At 38.5% G+C, this 20,671-nt stretch overlaps 1 protein-coding gene across 1 annotated transcript in view; it reads left to right on the top strand.

Annotated features, from left to right (window-relative positions):
- The window catches only part of KCNB1 (potassium voltage-gated channel subfamily B member 1), a 267,474-nt gene extending 252,667 nt beyond the window's left edge, over positions 1 to 14,807 (top strand). Inside the window, exon 3 of the mRNA XM_089513851.1 lies at positions 11,942 to 14,807. Coding sequence (XP_089369977.1) covers positions 11,942 to 13,972 — 2,031 coding nt within the window. The 3' untranslated portion in view covers positions 13,973 to 14,807. The remainder of the gene's footprint in view (positions 1 to 11,941) is intronic.
- Positions 14,808 to 20,671: the final 5,864 nt, after the last annotated feature.

Genomic DNA, 20,671 nt, shown 5'->3' on the forward strand with positions numbered 1-20,671 from the left:
GGTCCTGCAGGCTCATGGCCGTGGTCTCCTTAATTGAGTTTATCCATCTGGTATGTCGTCTTGTTCTCCTATTGCCCTCCACTTTTCATAGCATTGTTTGTTTTTTCCAGTGAATCATCTCTTCTCATAATGTGGCTGGAATAAGACAACCTTAATTTAGTCATTTTGGCTTCCAGAGAGAGTTCAGGTTTGATCGCTTCCAGTACCCATTTTTTGGCCAACCATGGTATTCCCAGAACTCTTCTCCAGCATTGCATCTCATATAAGTTTATTTTCTTTCTTCATTGTCCAGCTCTCACTTTAAGATCTTGTCTAGTTTTTTTATTGCTAGTCAATCCTAGTCTTCTTCTGAATTCTTGACTGCAGTCCCCTTTTCGATCAATGATTGATCCCAGGTATGGGGAATCTTTACTATTTAAATTTCCGCATCATTTACTTTGAATTCCTGTGGCTCTTCTGTGGTTTGTGGGGGTTTTTTTAATGTTCAATAACAAGCCTACTTTAGCACTTTCCTCTCTGACTGTGTTTAGCAATTGTTTCAAGTCTTTGATGTTTTCTCCTAGTTGTATGGTGTCATCTGCAAATCTTAGATTGCTGATATCCCTTCCTCTGATCTTCACTCTTCCTTCCTCTATGTCCAAACCTGCTCTGTGTATGATATTTCCTGCATATAAATTGAATAGATAGGGTGATACCTATTGGGAACTATTCTGTTTCTCCATATTCACCTCTGATGGTAGCCTCCTGTCCTGAGTATTCCTGTGAACTTGTACCAGCATCCTTTTTATCAGTCAAGCCAAGCTGTTTAATATTGTGGGTAAGACATAATGATTCAATTTCGTTTGCTAATTATATTATATTTTGTATTATGTTGCTGATAGTAATTAATATATCTTTGATTGTCAACCTTGTGTATTTAGAAGTATGGAACACACAATGTACTATATTATTCCGGTTATGAAATTAATATGCTGATGAAGACCTTGGTGAGTCGAAACGGCCACACAGGACTCCGGAGGTAGCCGTCCCATCTGAATTTCACTTATAAGGACCCTGCTACCAGCCAATATTATTAGTTCCAACTTCATGTTGATTTGTTCCAAGCATCATCCATCATCATTGCTTTTTAGATTTTGGACTCTAATATTATGTCACAGCAGTAGAACCTCTTTCACTGCTAAAATCAGCAACATTGTGTACTTGGACTGTTACCACTTCACTCTTCAGATATATATTGTCGATTATTGATGTTTCTTGTAATTATGTATCTTGATATATATATCTTGTGAATAGACATAGTCTAGATTTACACATATCTCTTGTTGTTCCCTTTTTGTTCAGTTTGTCTAAGTGTAAGCCTGCTGCTCGTTGGTTGGTGTTCCATTATACATCATATAATGTATATATAATGTGTGTGTGTGTGTGTATGTATATATATATATATATATATATATATATATATATAATGTATATAATCATATAACCTTGTATTTTGTATTGCATTATGATGTTTACTGTACACCGCTATGATCATTGCGGAATAGCGGTCTATAAATAAAACATATTATTATTATTATTATATGATTATGATGTGAACCCTAGTGCTTCTTCTTTTCCTGAATCCAGCTTGCACCTCTGGAATTTCTCACTCCATATTAGTAGAAGTCTGTGTTGCAAAACTTTAAGCATGCCTTTGCTTGCATGGGAGATTAATGAAACGGTCCTGTAGTTGCTATACTCTTTTGTGTTTCCTTTTTTTAGGATGGCGAATATATACTGATCATTTCCAATCTGTGGGCTATTGTTTTGTTTCCCATATTTGTTGACATATTTTAGTTAGAACTAAAGTCAGTTCTGTCTCCGTACACTGCAGCAGTTCTATTGGTATCATCTGTTCCTGGTGATTTATTCTTTCCAATTGCTTGGAGTGATGCTTTTACTTCACTTTCCAGAACTTGGGATTCATCTTCATATGGTTTTTCTTTCCATGTTTTATTTATCTTTCCTTTTCATTTATATAGGTCTTCTGTGCATTGCTTCCATAATCTTTTTATTATTTTTTTCTTGGTAGAATATTATGTTTCTCTTCTGATTGAATAGCACCCGTATTCTTGGTTTACATTTCTCTAATTTCCTGGATGATCTATTTGGCAATGCATTGGAAGAATTTCTCCAAGAGTATATTGCTACACAAGTACTGTTGGTGCCAGAAAATATTGCCTGTTTTTTACTTGCTTATAGAAAATTGTAAGGAGCATACCAGTTTAGCTCTCTGGAAAGGATACTACAGAGGCTGGGAGCAGCCATCGATAAGGCCTGCTCTTGTGTTCCTCCAAATATATCTGTGAAGGTGGTGGGACAGAGAGCATGACCTCTGCAAATCTCAAAAGGAGGACAGGTTTCTATACAAGCATATAGTCCTTCAAATACCTTGGACCTGAACAATACATAGCTTTATAATCAATACCAACATTTTGAATTCTGCCTGAAAATGGCAGACTAATGGCCTCACCAGCTATGTTCCTGTTTGGTTCAGCATTTCCCTTTTGATTCCCTTATATAGATTAAGAGCAGTAATGGAGAAGGAGAGATCTGGGGCAGAGTTCAAGTCCTTCCTTTTCCATAAACGACTCAGCATGTGACCCAGAATTTAGTCTGAGTTCCCATTGATCATGTTGGAAATAGAAGTGGCAGTCCACTTTGTGAATTAAAAGTAAATATTAGAATATAGTTTGTAAAGTACTTTGGATGTTAAAATGTAACAAATAAATATTTTTCCACTGACCACCATTGCATTATCTTCCAAAATGTATACCTCTCTTTTGACAATTCTCATTGTTTTACTCAGGCTTCTTGTACTTCTGTTCATTCATCCTTACCATTCATGAATATTCAATAGCAAATAAATGTTTCAGCCCACCAAGCCCTGCCTTCTGCTATCATTTAAATTCCAGCTAAAATAGAGTGCCACTGTACTGTGTGTCCTAATCTGCTTTGCTTCATTCAAAATCCAATTTGTGTTTTCCCCTTTCCCCTTTTACTGTAAAATAAAAGCTAATTGCCAAGATTCAGTTTTAGGGGGAAATTACTTTATTGGAATTAAATCTTCTAGAATCTCCCATCCAGTATAGTAAATGGCCATGGTAGCTGGGGGATTCTGGAACTAAAGTCCAAAAAAGTAATTATCCCAGATCTGGTTGTGTTAGGTTTCTGCATAACACAATTCTCCAAGAGCAGTCATGATTTTATATCCATGTTCCTCACAGTATGGAAACTCTTCATAAAGGAGTGGATGCCTATCATTTTTCTGTTCCTTTTAAAATGTTCCAGTTTCTCTCTCCTCCTCCCACTTTCACCATTTGTCCTCATCTTACTTCAGTTGTTGCAGACTGAATTCAAAATGCAAAAGTAGTTTGCTCACAATCAGGGCCAGCTCATCCATATAGGCAGCGTAGGCAGCTGCCTAGGGCGGCAAAAGTTTAGGGGTGGCACTGGTGCAGTGCGCTTGGCTGGGGCGCGTGCTCCCAGACAAGCCCCGGGTGCCACTTGCGCCCCTGCTATTCTTTGCTGTTTGCAAAGAGCAAAGATCAGCAGGAGTGCAGAGCACAGGGCGCTTGGCTGGGGCGCACACTGGCAGCCAGCCCAGACAAGCCCCAGGGCGCCACTTGCACTCTTGCTGGCTCTCTCTGCTGCTGTTTGCCACATTGCTGAAGCTCCCTTCTCTATTAATCCTCCTCCTCTGTGACTTGTGTGCCCTGAGGCGTGCTTTCCCCACACCCAGGTAAGAAGAGACAGAAAAGGTGCAATATTTAGCCTTCTCTGTTGGAGAGCTTTTGGGTAGTTTTGTGGGATATTTATTTACAACATTGATTCTCCAGTGTGATAGCAGCCTGAATGAAAGTGATGCAGAGGTTTTGTGTGATGTTTATTTAGCCTTCTTTGTTGGAGAGCTCTGGTGCAACTGCAAACTACAAATTCCACAACTCTATAGCATTGAGCAGTTAAAGTAGTGTTAAACACCACTGATTATTTCTCCAGTGTGATAGCAGCCTGAATTAAAGTGATGCAGAGGTTTTGGGTGATGTTTATTTTGCCTTCTTTGTTGGAGAGCTTTGGTGCAACTGCAAACTATAAATTCTATAACTCCATAGTATTGAGGAGTTAAAGTGGTTAGGGTTAAGGTTAGGTTTAGGGATTCCACTATATATATATACCCAATAGGCAGGGAAGTGAACCCTGGTATCCAGAGTCCTAGTCTAACACACAAACCACACAAAGCTACATCCCATGTCCTCCATTTTGAGCATAACTGAGAAACATGACTTTATATTGTTTTTTATTAATGTTTTTGGCTTTAGTTGGTCGTGTCCTCCATTTTTTGAACATCCTACAATTTGTCCTACATCATGTCCTACATTTTTCTATACTTTGAGGGGCTACCGGGGGGGGGGGCGCCAAAATATTTCTCGCCTAGGGTGGCCAAATATCTAGAGCCAGCCCTGTTCACAACCTAGCAGAGAGGATAGGAGAGCAGAGGAGAGGAGAACAGAGAAGGGAATCTTACCATTCTCAGTACTCTCAGACAAAGGCAGACTGCTGCAGCTTTTCTTCACTTGCATTCTTGCTCACTTCATAGTGTTTGCCATCTTGACCCCATTCTGATGTTGTCTGACCTCATGTGTCCCAATCTTCATTTGTGAAATGCTGGAGGGCATGTATATAGTTGACCCTTGAGAACCTTCTAAGCCTTACAGGAAAGTAGAATTGGTTAGAATTTCAGTTCAATTCATTTTCCAAAAAATAAAAAAACTTTCTTTTCAATTCATCCATGACAAGTAGGTAAGCATGGTCCTCTCCATGGTAGAAATCCATTAGATTTCATTGATGCAAATGGAAGATAAATTTGTTTGCTTACTTATAAAGAATTTGCCCAAATTTTCAAGTTTCTTCAGAAGAATTATTTCTAAAATAAAGAAATTAAGGTGTAAAACGCATCAGAATCTGGGGGAAAGAAAAACTGAGAGATTTCCCTATCCTTCACCTATTAAGTGATCTGTTAATAGATTAACTGTTGAGACTGTATTTAGAGTTTGGAAAAATTTCAGAGACATAGCCATGTTAGTTTGGAATATCAGTATGCAAAGGGAACTTGTAGCATCTTTGCGATTGAATGAAATAAGTCATAGCAAAAGAGCTCATTGACTTGGTCTGTTTCCTCAGATGCATCTGAGTTCACTTCATCTGAGGAAGTAGACCAAGTCTATAAAAGCTTATGATACAACTCAGTCTCAAAAGTGCTACAATACCCCTTTGCACTGAGTTTGGAAGAATGTTGGTTTTTTTCCTACGGCTCCCAGAAACCCTCAACAATGGTGTCCGAAGATCTGGGTATTGTAATTTAAAAGTAACTTTCCTACGCTCTCTTCTTATATGTGCAGTTCATATACACCATTACACTGAATGGAAGGTCACCATGCTTTGGTACTGGTAAACAGACATTTTTGTATTTATACCCATGCAGTATTTCATAGTTTAGATGGAGTTTCTCAAGAAACACAAGCCATGAGCAATATTTGTTTAATTATAGGTTGTTGTTTTTCTGCTGTGTGCTTTTGAATTATGAGGATGGTGTTGGCATGCTCTTGCTATTTTTTCACAATTCAGCAGACCAGCATATCATCAGCAACTTGGTATCTCCTTCCAGTAAACATAATTATAACTTTCGAGCTGAAGCATTTGATAATGCTGCTGTTTTCCTCCTTTTTTGAAGGAAGAAAAAGTACAGAGCATGTGTGGCAATAAAAAATGGATAGGTTTCCTCCCCTACCCCCTGTTTTTGAGGTGAAAGTATCAATTATTTTCATGCATATTCAGGAAAGGGAACCTTCTTCAGCAATCAAACTAATAATTTTGGCTTAATTACTTTTAGTTGATTTCATGGCCTCATTGCTGATTGAACTAAACTATCGAAAAGTCACCAAACACATTTTGTACTTGGCAAAAGCAAAAAATAAAATAAAAATAAAATAAGATGAAAGTAGCTAGGAAAAAGAAGAAAAATGAAATACCTTGAGTGAACAAAGCAGCCGGGTGTAACAAGCTTTTCAAAGTGTCATCTTCTGGTGTTAAGATGATAAAAGCACAGAGTACGGTGACAAGAATAGTCTTGACAACTGCAGTAGGGTGCATGACCTTGAATGGGATCCGGGGAAGAGATTGGAACTCAAACATTAGTTCAGCGAAAGCATGCACTGCATAGAGTTGTGAGCCAAAACAGGTATTTGGGTATTGCTTCTTTGCTTCTGGTGTCACCCTTGAAGAGGGACTTCATTTTTCTGGGATTTTGAGTGGATTCTCATATTATTCCATAGTTGTATGGGGTGGGGGAATTGTGGAAAGGGTGTCAACATCTGGGGTTGTTGTGGGGGTTTTATTTTTAAGACTACAAGAACCATATCATCTCAGAGCTAGGTTAGTTCAAACACAGCTGTGAAATCATTGGGCTCATCAGGGTTCTCCCCTCAGCTGCTTATTCCCCTTGGCTGACTCTATTATTTTATGAAATACTGTGACACAGGTTCCTTTTCTCAAGTTGTAGGGGCAAGGGGTTAAGAGGCATTCCCCTATGAGAAAATACATTTCTCATGTGAATAATATAATAATATAAGCTTTCTACTGATGGGGCAGAGCTATGGAGGAAAGAGGCAACTGGAAAGTCTCTGAGTACAATTGATTGTACCCTGGCCCACTGTTTGACTTACTCAGGACACACACAGGACTCGAGCACAGACTCTTTCCATTTCTTCTTCTTCTGCCTCTATAGTTGGAGAGTAAACTTGGACTGTGGTTAGACTGATGAGTTTTCCTTGAGGTCTTATTGCTATTATTTGGTCAGACTTTGCATTATATCCTTTGACTGCTTTTGCTACATGACTCCTCACTTTTATTGTCACTCTGTTTCATCTTAGATGTTCATTTGCTGAGTAAAATAGTGTGTAATTATCTCCCAGTAGCTATAGTTTTTTGTGGGTTTTTTGGGCTATGTGGCCATGTTCTAGAAGAGTTTCTTCCTGGCGTTTTGTCAGCATCTGTGGCTGGCATCTTCAGAGAATGCTTGCCTGGAAAGGAGTTGGATATATATATTATGCCCAACCACCATGATATATATAAAATCAAATTACTATAGTTTTAATTATATGTTCAATATGTCCTGATTATCCTGAATAATTTAGCTCTAATGAATTACTAGAAAACACAAAAAGTCAACCAGGAACGTCTTCACCTACATGGGTGTGAACAATTCAATGTGAGGGAAAGCTCTCCTACAAAGAGCTGTTGTTCTATGTTCCCGGAATCCTGCCTATGTATACTAAATTATATTCCAAGAGAGCAATATTGTTAGGAGCCAGGACATCTTGGCAGTGGCCCAGAGAAGTTTCTGATGCTGAACTATAAGATCTATACTGCACTGGAGTAGGTGAACCATGACAGCCCTCGGTCAATACAAAACATAATGGGAAGTGACTGGGATTATGGAGTGACAACATAAACACAGACAGGGAGTAACATCATGCCACTTTAATAGAATCATAGACCTGGAAGGCCAAGAGCCATCCAGTCAAATCCCCTGGCATGCAGGAATAAAAAATCAAAGCACTTCTGACAGATGGACATCCAGCTTCTGTTTAAACACCTTCAAAGAAAGAGACAATGGGCAAAATCTTATTGGTCGATCCCAATTTGAGAAGACTAACAGAATCAATATTTGAGTGACAACTCAACACAGAGGTAAATGCCTCTGGTTCGTGCTAGCTGGGACTAAGCATAGAATTTAGGCCAGTGTGTTGGCCATAAAATAAGATAAGAAACAGGTGGCAGGAACTAAAATTAGTAGACAATGAACTGAGCTCTGAAGGTGATTATTTTCAAATCCTAAATGTCTTGGGTCCTGGATAAGTTTAAAACTTCTCTCATATCAGCATATCCATACACTAAGATCTTCTGGGGATCCTGTTCTTTATCCTGAACCAAAGGGAAGCACAGTTGGGTAGAACAAGGGGAAAGGCCTTCTCGGTTATAGCATCCACATTTTGGAACATCTTTCCTGTGAAATCCATTTTCCTTCTGTTACCCAAAGGCAGATGGGGGACTGGGGGTCCCCATCATCATCATCATCATCATCATCATCATCATCATCATCATCATCATCATCATCATCAAGTTTATTTATATCTTCCCGCCTCTCCCAATTGGATCGAAGCAGGATCACAACAGAGCTTAAGAAATACAATTAAAACATTACAATATTATTATCACACAAGTTAAAACCACAGTTAAAAACATGTCAGCTTCTCTTTAAATGCTGGGGGAATTTGCTTAGCTCAAAGAAGCTTACGAGAGGCTGGGTAACTTTAGGGTCACTTGAACCTGTGTATACCAGTACTGAGTAGGACTCCAGGTTTGGGTGAATTAAGAAGACTTTTATTCAGAAATATGCAAGAATGAAATTAAATCCACAATAGTGACTCAAATACACCACACCAAGCTAACCATAGTAGAAGTATGGAAATAAGATAGCTGGTCCAATTGTAGGGAGGGAGATATTACTTGTCCTGTAGAGTAGATCATGGAAAGTGGGAAATGGCTGAGATGAGGTCTGAGGTGAGTGAAAGAATCTCTCTATGCACATGAGCGATTCAGTTACATCCACAGTGTTACAGTAATTCATATTTACACCTGATATCCTAGCCTCAAGGGATGGTAGATACAATCTTGCACTGTAACAAAGACCTGATGGTCTTCCCAGGAATTGACAATGGGATTCTGGACCAGTTGATGGCTGTAGACTTTAGAATTACAAAAACAGTAAGAAGTGCTGGCTTACTGCCTTCAGTGTAATGAGACCTCCTTTGTCTCATGATGCAAGGCGATGGGAAGAGAGCCCAGGTAGAGGAAGGAGCAATTAACACACTCTTCCACATGTCTTCAGGTCTTCGTGTCCTTACCATGGGAAATTCCCCTGGTGCTCCAAAGGGCATTGTGACCTCTTAGAACATGCCTGATCCCAGATATGAAAATATGGTGAGCCCAAATATGGCACGGGGTTGCAGAGTATACTAACACTTCCCCGCTTATCTTCTGCTTTCCATCAGTTGGTGTAAATTGTACTGTTCCATCAAATGGTATCATTTCTTAGTACTTTTCTCAATGGTATATTGTTTTACATGGTTGCTTTATTCCATTACAGGAATACTGGTACATGGTGGGGTTTATGATATCATTGCAGTGTTTTTAATATTTTTGAGGAATATGAATACTTTGGAAATGAAGGATGTAAGTCATTTGAAACAAATGCATGTACAGGATTCTACCTAAATGTAGAGAAATAAAGGCAATGATAGTAGACATATAGCAGTTTCAGCCTTTTGTTAAAAAAAGAAAGGGAAATGTTTTACCCTTAATGTCATGGAGATATGCTTCAAAATCATGTGAAAAGCGTGCCTTCAGTATCATGTCAGTTGACTACATGAGCAGTTGATGTTATTTCCTGTCAAGTCAGCTTCAACTTACAGTAACATGGGACTTTATCACACATGAGGAATTTCTGTTAATTTTGAATGGAAAGAAAGTGGGGCCAGAACGCATTCACGTGAATTCGCTAGTTCAGTGAATATACGTGAATGCGAATTGCATTCGAACTGGCTTCCCATTGCCTGAAAATAGCATGCCATTGTCCAAATTTGCATGTGGTAGTCTATCACACAATAACGTGAAACCCCATGATTGCGTTCGGATTGCCATTGGATTATACTTCCAATTTCCCTTGTCTGATAAAGTCCTTGGTGAATGAGAGACATCCAAGATTCATGGTTAGGCTTTGTAAACTAGAGCTATGGCTTGCTTAATTGAACATCTCCATCTGCAATGTGTTCTTTCCCTTTTCCTACTGCTTTCTGCTTTATCAAGTATTAATCTTCCAGTGATTTACTATTTCATGATATGTCCAAAGCTCAACAGCCTAAGTTCAATAATCATCTCTTCTAGTGAAAAATTGATACAGAACAAATAGGCAGAACTGCAAACATTTCAAAAATTATACAAGTTGTACAATTTGGCTTTTCTTGCTGCAAGTTTTATATATAAACAAAGCAAAACAAAGAAGGTGTGCATTCACCAGCACAGAGAAACCATCAGCAGGCCCAGGGTTTCATGGGATATTCCAGGGAACATGGCAAAATGACAGTCATCAAAGGTCAAAGCTGCAAAGGGGAGTAAAAGGTTCCTGAGAAAAATTAGTAACATCCAGGCGTGCTCATGTGAGAAAAGGAGATCCTTAAGGTATTCTTGTTGCAAGATGTGTAGTGCTTTAAATGTTAAAAGTAGCACTTTGAATTGTACTTGAAAACAGGCCAGGAACCAGTTTGATTGTTTTTAAACTGGCAAAATATATTCTGTATACCCTGTTAGGGTCAAACCACACCATGTCCTTAGGATATATTTAGAAGCAATGCTCCCTCAAGTAATGAAAGACATATGTTTCTCAAATCATGTGCTATTCCTTACCCACCACCACTGCCATATTTTCCATTTAGTATCGTTTCTTTTGTGTTTAATTATTAGCTAAATGCAAGCTTACTGCCAGACTTCAGTCAGATTGCTAAGCATGTATCTTTGAGGAAATTTCACTGCTGGAGGAAAAATGTGTTAATGACAGCAAATGTGCATTCTCCGTAATGTATAATTTGACCCACCATCCACAACCTGCCTAATATATTGTGGACCCCCTGCTTTTTCTGAACTCTCAAAAAGAAGGCCCATTGCTGAGCTGATATATTGTATTGACTGAAGTTTTGGACCAGCACAGGGAAAACATTGGTTCAGTTTCTCATTCAGCTATGAGACTCATTGGATGAATTTGTCCCAAGCACAATCTCTCAGCCTAACTTAATTAACATCTATGTTGTAAGAATAAAGAAGGGGAGCATGTACTCATCGGGCAGGAACTCATGTGCACCACACATAAGCTCCTTATAGAAAGACTAGGACAAAACATGTTAAATAAATTAATTTTTTTTAGAAGTCCAAATAGTATGTTACCAGAGCAGAGGTTTTTATTCTGTGATGTGTAATAATATGTAATGCAATATAATATGTGTATCTCTCGTGAACTCCTAACAAATACAAAATGTTTAGCACTATGATCCTAGTACATTAGGTGTGATTGTGATTGGAATTGACAGTTTATATGAGCAATGTATGAATATCTTATTTTAATTAGATTCTTGTTCAAGTCAGTAGCTCTACCTGGAATCTAATGCACTGTGACCACTGTAATATTTACATTTGGCAGAAAAAGTGACTTAACTGATTTATCATTCCCAAACCTGCCATAAGCCACAATGTATGGCATCAAATGCATAAAGTAATTAGAAATGGACAATGATATACTAGTTGAGGCTCAGTTGAGCATAAACTGGTAAACAATGTGGTGAGTAACCTTGAAGGATTATAGAAGACACACACCTAGTACAAGATATGCCAACAATGAATACATTATATAATTATAACATTTGTTAAACCCCAGGTATGGGAAATGTGTGGTCTTCCAGATATTGTTAAACTGCAAATTCCATAATCCTTCACCATTTTCCAAGTTGCTGAAAGGCTGACGGGAATTGCTATCCACCAACATTTGGAGCACCACATTTCTCCTACCTCTGTGTTAATGCATTTCAGCTTGATTGTTCTAAAAAGAGCCTTTTAATTTTTATTTCCTAGTTTCCTCACAAGTAATAATCCTGAATATATAGTTTTATGCATATATTGCCTTTTGTTTAACTGGGAATGGGAGTCCATCTTTTTGGAGAATATGTAATCAATTTATTGGAGCTAAATATTTAATCTTTTCCGTCACACTAACCATGGTCTATTTTCTTTGCAGATTTTGGCTATTATTTCCATCATGTTCATCGTCCTCTCTACTATTGCCTTGTCACTCAACACACTTCCTGAACTCCAAGGTGAAGATGAATTTGGACATGCCACGGATAATTCTCAACTAGCCCATGTGGAGGCAGTGTGCATTGCATGGTTTACAATGGAGTACCTCTTGCGGTTCCTTTCCTCTCCTAAGAAATGGAAGTTTTTCAAAGGTCCATTGAATGCTATTGACTTACTAGCCATCTTGCCCTACTATGTCACCATCTTCCTCACAGAGTCAAACAAAAGTGTACTTCAGTTCCAGAATGTGCGGAGAGTGGTTCAGATATTTCGTATCATGAGGATACTACGAATTCTAAAACTAGCCAGGCACTCCACTGGTTTGCAGTCCCTGGGATTTACACTGAGGAGAAGTTACAATGAACTGGGATTACTCATTTTGTTTTTGGCCATGGGCATTATGATCTTTTCAAGCTTAGTGTTTTTTGCAGAAAAAGATGAGGAAGATACAAAATTCAAGAGCATCCCAGCATCCTTCTGGTGGGCAACAATAACTATGACAACAGTTGGCTATGGAGACATCTACCCTAAAACACTCTTAGGTAAGATTGTTGGTGGGTTGTGCTGTATTGCTGGGGTCTTGGTTATTGCCCTCCCTATTCCAATCATTGTAAATAACTTTTCTGAGTTCTACAAAGAACAGAAGAGGCAGGAAAAAGCCATCAAACGCAGAGAAGCTCTTGAAAGAGCAAAAAGAAATGGGAGCATTGTATCCATGAATATGAAAGATGCTTTTGCCCGTAGTATAGAACTAATGGACATAGTTGTTGAGAAAAAGGAAGAAGATGCAGGGAAAAAGGATAATGTTCAAGACAATCATTTATCCCCAAGCAAGTGGAAATGGGCCAAGAGATCACTCTCTGAAACTAGCTCTAACAAATCTTTAGAGACAAAAGAACAGGGATCACCAGAAAAGGCTCGGTGTTCTTCCAGTCCTCAGCATCTGAATGTTCAACAACTGGAAGACATGTACAATAAAATGGCAAAAGCTCAGTCACAGCCCAACCTCAACATGAAGGAGTCAAGTCAACCGAGCAAGCAAAAAGAAGAATTAGAGATGGAAGCCATGCCTGGCCCTATGGTCCCTTTGCTGACCACTCGTGCAGATGGAATAATTGACATGAGGAGCATGTCAAGCATTGACAGTTACATAAGCTGTGCTACAGATTTTCCTGACTCTGGGAGATATTCCCATAGCCCATTAACAACATTGCCTAGCAAAGCTGGGAAGAATCCACTTCAGGACCCGTACAGACCAGAGGGAAGTGGGGCAAAATTTATGGAGATAAAACCAAATCTAGAAAGTGGCCATTGCTCTACCTTTTTCATAGAAAGCCCCAGAAGTTCCATAAAAGTTACTAATCCTCTCAAGCTACGATCTCTGAAAGTTAACTTTATGGAAGAGGATGCCATAGGATCAGGAGCTTCAAATGTCCTGAGAATATATCCAGATCCTCTCAAGAACAGGGGAGTCACAGGTGCTGCTACAGATAGTTCAGGACATTCTGATAGATCCTTAATGAGCCCAGAAACCTCTGTCTACACTACAGCAAGTGCTAGAACTCCCATAAGGTCACCTGAGAAGCAGGCAGCAGTAGTTTTTAACTTCCATGATGCTGGGATACATAAATATATTGATGCTGACACTGATGACGAAGGTCAATTGCTGTATGACTCAAGCCCTCCAAAATCCCGGCCAGGAAACACAAGCCCCAAATACAGCATTTCGCATAGTGGCTATTTAAGGCAAAGGGATAATGTTTATAGAACAGAGAAGAACCACTTAGAAACTGCTGCTTTGCCCTCCTCGCCCAAGCGTGTAGGTCAAAATTGTCTTTATTCCATGGAAAATATCACTGGAAGAACCCATGGTAGCCAGGAAACTGTCAAATTAGAAAATCACATTTCACCTGAGGTTCACATATTACCAGGTGGAGGAGGACATGGTAACACACGTGATCCAAATATTTGATGTGTGCCCCAGAACATTTTGTTGAAAGTTGAAAAGGAATGCCTTTACACTCGACACACAAAGAAGAGCTTCTGCATGGCATGAACCTTTGACTGAAACAAGCCACCTCTTTTGTAAAAGACAAGAGGATGCCCTCAAGATGGGTTTAGGGAACAGAACTCCTCGGGATCCACCACAGATTTGTTGTCCTTAACAGTTACAGTCATCAACTAAAATGAAAACCGTGCATCTTGATCATAATTTGATCTCCTTTCAGTTTCCTTTGTTGAAATCAGTTTGACCAAATATTCTATTCACTCTCCCTTTTTGACAGACCTCTTTTATGGCAATGCCAGTAACTGATTTGCATTACCCTCTTAAAGGCCAAAGCAGTCACAGTCAAATACTGGAACAAATTGAGAGAAGGAATACATCAATCGGAAACACAACACTTTTTGCTTAGGGGCAACTGTTCCCAACATTCCCTTTTTCTTTGATGGATATGAGGTCTGAAGGTAATAGGGTGGGCTTGGGTAAGCTTATGGCTACATTGCAAAATCAGTGAATTGAGAAATAAACTTTTTAAATTCTCTGTGTGTGCTTAATATTTCAAGATTCATTGAGACCTCAAGGTTTATTTTTAAAATGTCGGCAAGGCGAGTTGCACCATTTGTATCCTAAATCTAAAACACCCCTTCAAAACTGTTTAAAAATTGCATGTTCTATTCTGCTAGAAGGAACACCAAAACTGAGACCAGGAAAGCAGTTTTTAAATAGGAATTAGGAAGGCACTTAAAAATAGTAGGGTGTGTGAATGAGGTATTCTGATGATCTTATAAGTGACACAGGGCTCTGTTGGTATTCCTGGAAATGGATTTGTTGTTGTTGTTAGCTGCATCAAGTCAACTTCAATTTATGGTGACCCCGTGAATGAGAGACCTCCAAGTCACCCTATCATGTACAACCTGAATTTCATCCCTTTGTGTGTTGGGAGAAGGTATCCTTACTACCCAAAACCAACAAATGGAAAGTGCAGCATTTGGAAAGTCATGCTAGCTTTGTGAACAAATCTACTGGCAAAGAGATTAACTAAAATAAATAGTACAAAAAGGTATTCAGATTCTGTGCCCTGGATTATTTGCACACACTTTCAGGGTTTACACCCAACCTGTTTGCCATGGTAAAGAAATCTTTCTAGCACATTTTGCACTTAAATAGTGTTGAATAAAAAGATATGCAAGTTTTAAGTACAGAAATATGCAAAATAATAATAAAAATAAAAAATTGATCCTAAGCAATGGACCCGGGGCCTGATCCTCCTTTCATTTGAACTGATATAAATCAGAACAAATTGTGTTGGGTTTTCATAATGGGAAGAGAATCAAGGCCAAGATCTTAGAAAGCTTCAACAATTTCTTTTTATCCTTACCATTTTAAGCAAAAACATAAACAGCAGCACCAGCTTAGATTTATAACTTATACTGTTATATCAAATCTAGTATCATTAAATTGTATTGTTATTAAAAGCACTTTATGTTGATTTTATGATTGCTTTGGACAAAGGTGGAGCAGAGCGAACCAGATCGAATGTATATTTAGCAAAATCTAGCACTTTAAAACAAGCACTATCTTGATTTGTGCCTCATCACATCTGTGATTTGTTACCTAGCTGGTAACAAACTGTGTGATAACTGTGTTGCTAACACTTGATATTGTGCTCATTGTTACTGTAATATATATGTCATTGAGTTTGACTTCTCTTTCAAAATACACTACACTCTCACTATCCAGTGTGAGAGGTAGACTGTATAAGCAGATGCCTAAGGTCACTGCCATTCAAAAAGGACAATGGAGGAAAATCATATTTAAAAAGGCATGATCTGAAGCTCAGAGCAACCTGGCTAAAGATAAAGCAGTTGTTATTTTCTTGTTTTGGCCTACAGTAGAGGCTTTGATCCATTCCTCTTAGAAGAAACCTAAATAGGTGTTTTTACAGTGGTGACAGAGTAAATAGTAAAAGCTACAAGTGTAGCTCTTTGAAAGAAAAAAAACCTGGACAGAGTGACCGGTATCCTGACAGAGACACATGCAAGCTAAGTCCACCTTACATCTACATACTTCTTTTTTTTGGCCATTGCAGTGGTTAGTATATTTTGCCACAATCTGCAATGACCAACTTTCTCCACCAACTTAATGTTTTGCTGATGGAGAGTGTAGGAAATGGAGAATCTATCCATCTATGTCCTGTATCAAAGATAGATCAATGACATCATCCATCAAGAAGCTGGTGGATCTTGGTGGAAGATGCCATCAGTTTGAAATTGGCTATGGGGTATAGCCATATGTTTCCTCATTTCCTTCACTTTCCATCAGCCATGGAATGGCCATCCACGGGGCTATTGCAGAAAAACATCAGTCCTGGCCATTCAGGGTGCTTTTACATTAAAAAATCAGGTGCATGGGTAGCCATAGTGAAGATCCATCTGTATGCCGGGCAATGTAGGATCTAAGCCACTGATGGTTTACAAGATTTTCACCAACTGTTTTAAGACCTAAATCCCATTATTAGCTCCAGTTAGACTTGACCAACTGAACCAAGGAGAAGTTGTAAACTGATACCTATTCATTCTATAAGTCTGTTCTAGTTGTGGAGACTGACAATTGGGTTTAAAGAAGTGACAATAGTGATATTTGGCTTTTTGTCCAATATTTGAGATCAACCCTTTTAACTATGGATATCATTAACTGGAGCACACTGCATCTACTATAATGTGTAATGTGCAACATGTCTTGGCATATAATTTTTAAGTGAAACTCTGAAATCCACTGCATCCCTGAAAACAACTATCCACCTTCTAGAGATCACCATTTTGTCCACTAGTTACCTTTCTGGTGTCAAAATAGCTATTTGGTTGTTCCAGAATGTCATTCTTGTCAGTTCAAACTGTACTGTACTTCCATCTCTAATGCATGCAGCATGAATGGACAAAAAGCAATAAGCAACATTTATCATATAAATTGCTATGTTTAACTTTGTTAAGTTAGTCCTTTCCACAAGACTGTATGGAGGTACATATTTTACACATTTGCTCCTTTGATCTGGTACTATTGGGATGTTTCCTCAAAGGTCTGCTACCAACATTACCATATCCATTCACATGAACATAGAGTCCAGCATATCTAGTTGTGAATAAAACCAAATTGTCAGCAGCTTAGTCCAGTAAGGGTAGTGTGGTCTCATTTCATGCTAAGAGTTGCACGATTTAACCAAAATGATACCTCTTTACAGAGACAGCAACTGAGTATTGAACTTCAAAAGGCCCAACTGTTAAAAAGTATTACTTTAAAAATCTGTCTAAGGCCAGTCCCACAATAATTAATATATGTGTACTTTAGAGGAGCTGAGTTAAGTTGTAACCATCAAATAATTATTAGGAAATGAGTTTAAGGTCAGCAGTAAAGCACATGTTTCATATGCAAAAGGTTATATATAAATTCAGTTCTTGGAATCTCCATAGTAAAGCTGGAAAACTGTGCTTGAAATCTTGGAATGCTTCTGCCAAACAGTGTCAAGAATAGTGGCACAAATAAACCAGTGTGATCTGTCTCAGTCCTGGCAAGCTTCCTATGTTCCTGTAGTCGCACACATTTTGGCCTAAAATCCAGTTTTTAGTCCCAGTGAGTTATATGCCCTATTGACTCAATGGTTCTCCACTAGTTGGGATTAAGAATTGGATTTAGTAAACAGGCTTACTATGAGGTTCAGTTGAACACAGAGAATTTACTTGAACATAAACATGCCTAGGACTGGGTTCTAGACGTTCCTGTTTTAGGAGTGAAAACCATTTGCATTGGCAATTTTGATGTGTAATTTAACTGAGAGTGACTTAAATTATTTCAGTTCTAGGACTGGCAAGGATCCAAATGTAGTAGTCTGGTCCAGAAAAGTATTACTTCTGTGCTTAAGTTACAGATGGAAGCAAAGAAGAGTGAAATGGGAAATCTGCAAGTCAAACCCCTAAATTGTTTGTGTTACAAGTCTGTTGTGTCCATCATCAGCACAAATGTTTTTTTAAAAAAAAGAATTCAGGGAAAATTAATTTTTTGATAATTTTTTTAAAAAGAGTTAATAATAGTGAGTTTGATGTTGCATATTTTAAAGCTGATTCTTTCATATACATTTTTTTCAAAGGAACTGTATTTTTCATATCAGGAAAGGAAATGTACATAAATATAGCCATATGGAGAAATTATTTAGCACTTCAAATGAAACATTTGGTTCACAAATGACAGTCAAATGAATTGTGGCATTTAAAAACAAACCCTGGAATATCAACTGGTGCAACTCTCCTTGTAACCAAAGCCCCCACCCTACCCTTTTCTCTTTTTTTTTCCTTGTGAAGATAAATGTGACACAAATCTCAAACATACTAAGTCAAAACTTTTAAGTAGAATTATTTGGGGTTACTTTTGACAGCTGGATTCAAAGGTATCATGAAAAACCTATCTTTTAAGTGTGAATCACCAAAGTCCTGTAGATTTCTTATAGAAAGATAAAAATTAAAGCTGAGCATACAGTATGCTCCAGAGTATGTCTTTCTCCTGTTTGTGAACATGTCATTCTAGCTCACATTTGGTACTTAATGAAAAATGGAAGTCTGGATTGCCCCATGCTGATATGAATGGGAACAGCACAAAATGATGGTAACGCATCTGTAACTTTCATTCATTTCAGTGCAGCTGACAGTGGGTGTATCCACATTGTAGAAATAATGCAGTTTGACACAACTTTAAGTATTTTAGCTCCATCCTATGGGATCCCAGGATTGGTAGTTTTGCAGGGTCTTTAGCTTTCTCTGTCAAAGTGTGCTGGTGCCTCACATAACTACAAATCCCAGGTTCTGTAGGATGGAGCCATGGCAGTTAAAGTGGTGTCAAACTGCATTATTTTTACAGTGTAGATGCACCCCTAAATGAACTTCCCAGTGTTTTGTGTCCCAGATGAATTTAAATAATGTGGTGCCTGACAGTTAAATTGTATGTACAATTAAGCACAGATGTACTGTGAATGCACTGGGAAATCTACGTCGAAGCGAAAAGCTTTTGCAATGAAAGTGAAAATGCAAAGAATCTTATGAGTCTAGTTGCACTCACCACATTTCTTTTAATGATGCTTTTCTATAATTTGCTTGCTTGTTCGGTGCATAGCCATCCCTGTTGCTGGGTTGGCTGACCTAGTCAGGGGCAGGTGAGCTGAATTACAAAGAGCAGTGTCTGATAGCAAATCTATGGCAATGGGACTCAGAGCTAAAACAAACAAGCTGCTCTCCCCAACTCACCACATGTTGTTTTTCTTGCTAGACTGGACCATTTCAGACAATTCACTAATATCTTTCAGCCCAAGCAACCTCACATGGATGTTGTGAGAATAAAATGGAGTGGGAGGAATGTGAACAATGCCTTGAGCTCCTCCAATGAAAGAAAGGATGACAGAAATGTAGTAAATAAGGTTATGACTTAGCTCTAGACATGCACATTTATTAGGTATAATTAACCTGCTTAGCAGCTGTCAGCAATTCTCCAGTGTTGTCTAAAATTGTGTGTACCAGCTGTCAGTTGTAATAGTAAAATGACTTGGCAAATGACTTCAGGTGGTCCTCTACTTCTATCAGTAGCCCAGGTAGGTTTAAATAGTGGCAGTACTGGGCAACCACAGTAATTGATGTGCTTGTACCTAAGCTCCATTTTTAATTTTCCACATTGTCCCTGAAATTGCATTGCTCTAGGGTATTCTGGGATGTTAAATAGCTGCCCGCATTAGGCTGAAGTTTTAATTTCTCAGGATGCCCTGGAATGACAAGATGATGAGATTGGTAGCTAGACACAAGTAATTAGCATTGCTGGGAGTCTGGGGCTGTGAAGAGTAATAAATAATCCAGATTCATGAAGCAGAGTGCTGACACTGACTCTGGAAATGGTACAGTCCAGCAACACATATACCAGGTGAGGTTTCTTCTCACCTCCTACCACTTAATTTAAACTGCAATCATGAGTGGAAGAGGCAGATCAAGTGAATGACTTCACCATAGAGGAGGACTACTAACTGAGCTGGTGAGAAACACTTAAAGCGACCCCAGTTATCTAGATTAATTGATTTTTTTAAAAAAAGAAAGAAAGCAGTAAACCTTAGTGGAAGGCAGAGGGGAATACAGAATAATCTGTTACCATTTTAATCCTCCATGCCATTGGTTATGCATCATACCAACAAACAAGCTAGCAAACAGACCAATTTCTACAGTGGCAGGGCCTTGTAGCTCTCATGTATTGTCTAGGTTTTTGCTAGCATTTGGCACAATCAACATCACAATGTTAATGAATGGGCGGAAAGAAAGAGTACAGACTTTTGCACTTAGTTGGGAGGCAAAGTTTCTCTCAGCATCAAGCTTTTTTTTTTCATTCTTTTTCTTTTTTAGAAAGGAAATGTAACTGTATTTGTGATTGTGGTAGATTTCTCAGTGCCTTTTCTTTAAAAAAAAAAGTCACCGAAGCACACTTCAAGAAAATGAAAAGTATTATATGGTGTCCTGTGAATATACATTTTTTTAAAATGAAAGGCTCAAGAATTAATGATTTCAAAAGAAGAAAAAGATAACCCACAGACTGTGTATTTCCTCTCTGAACAGACAATGTGGTAAAACAATTGAGGTTTTTTTTAAAGAA

This window comes from Sceloporus occidentalis, unplaced genomic scaffold, assembly GCF_023333645.1.
Source record: "Sceloporus occidentalis isolate IW3139 unplaced genomic scaffold, rSceOcc1.0.p SCAF_3, whole genome shotgun sequence".
Classification (NCBI taxonomy): Eukaryota; Metazoa; Chordata; class Lepidosauria; order Squamata; family Phrynosomatidae; genus Sceloporus; species Sceloporus occidentalis.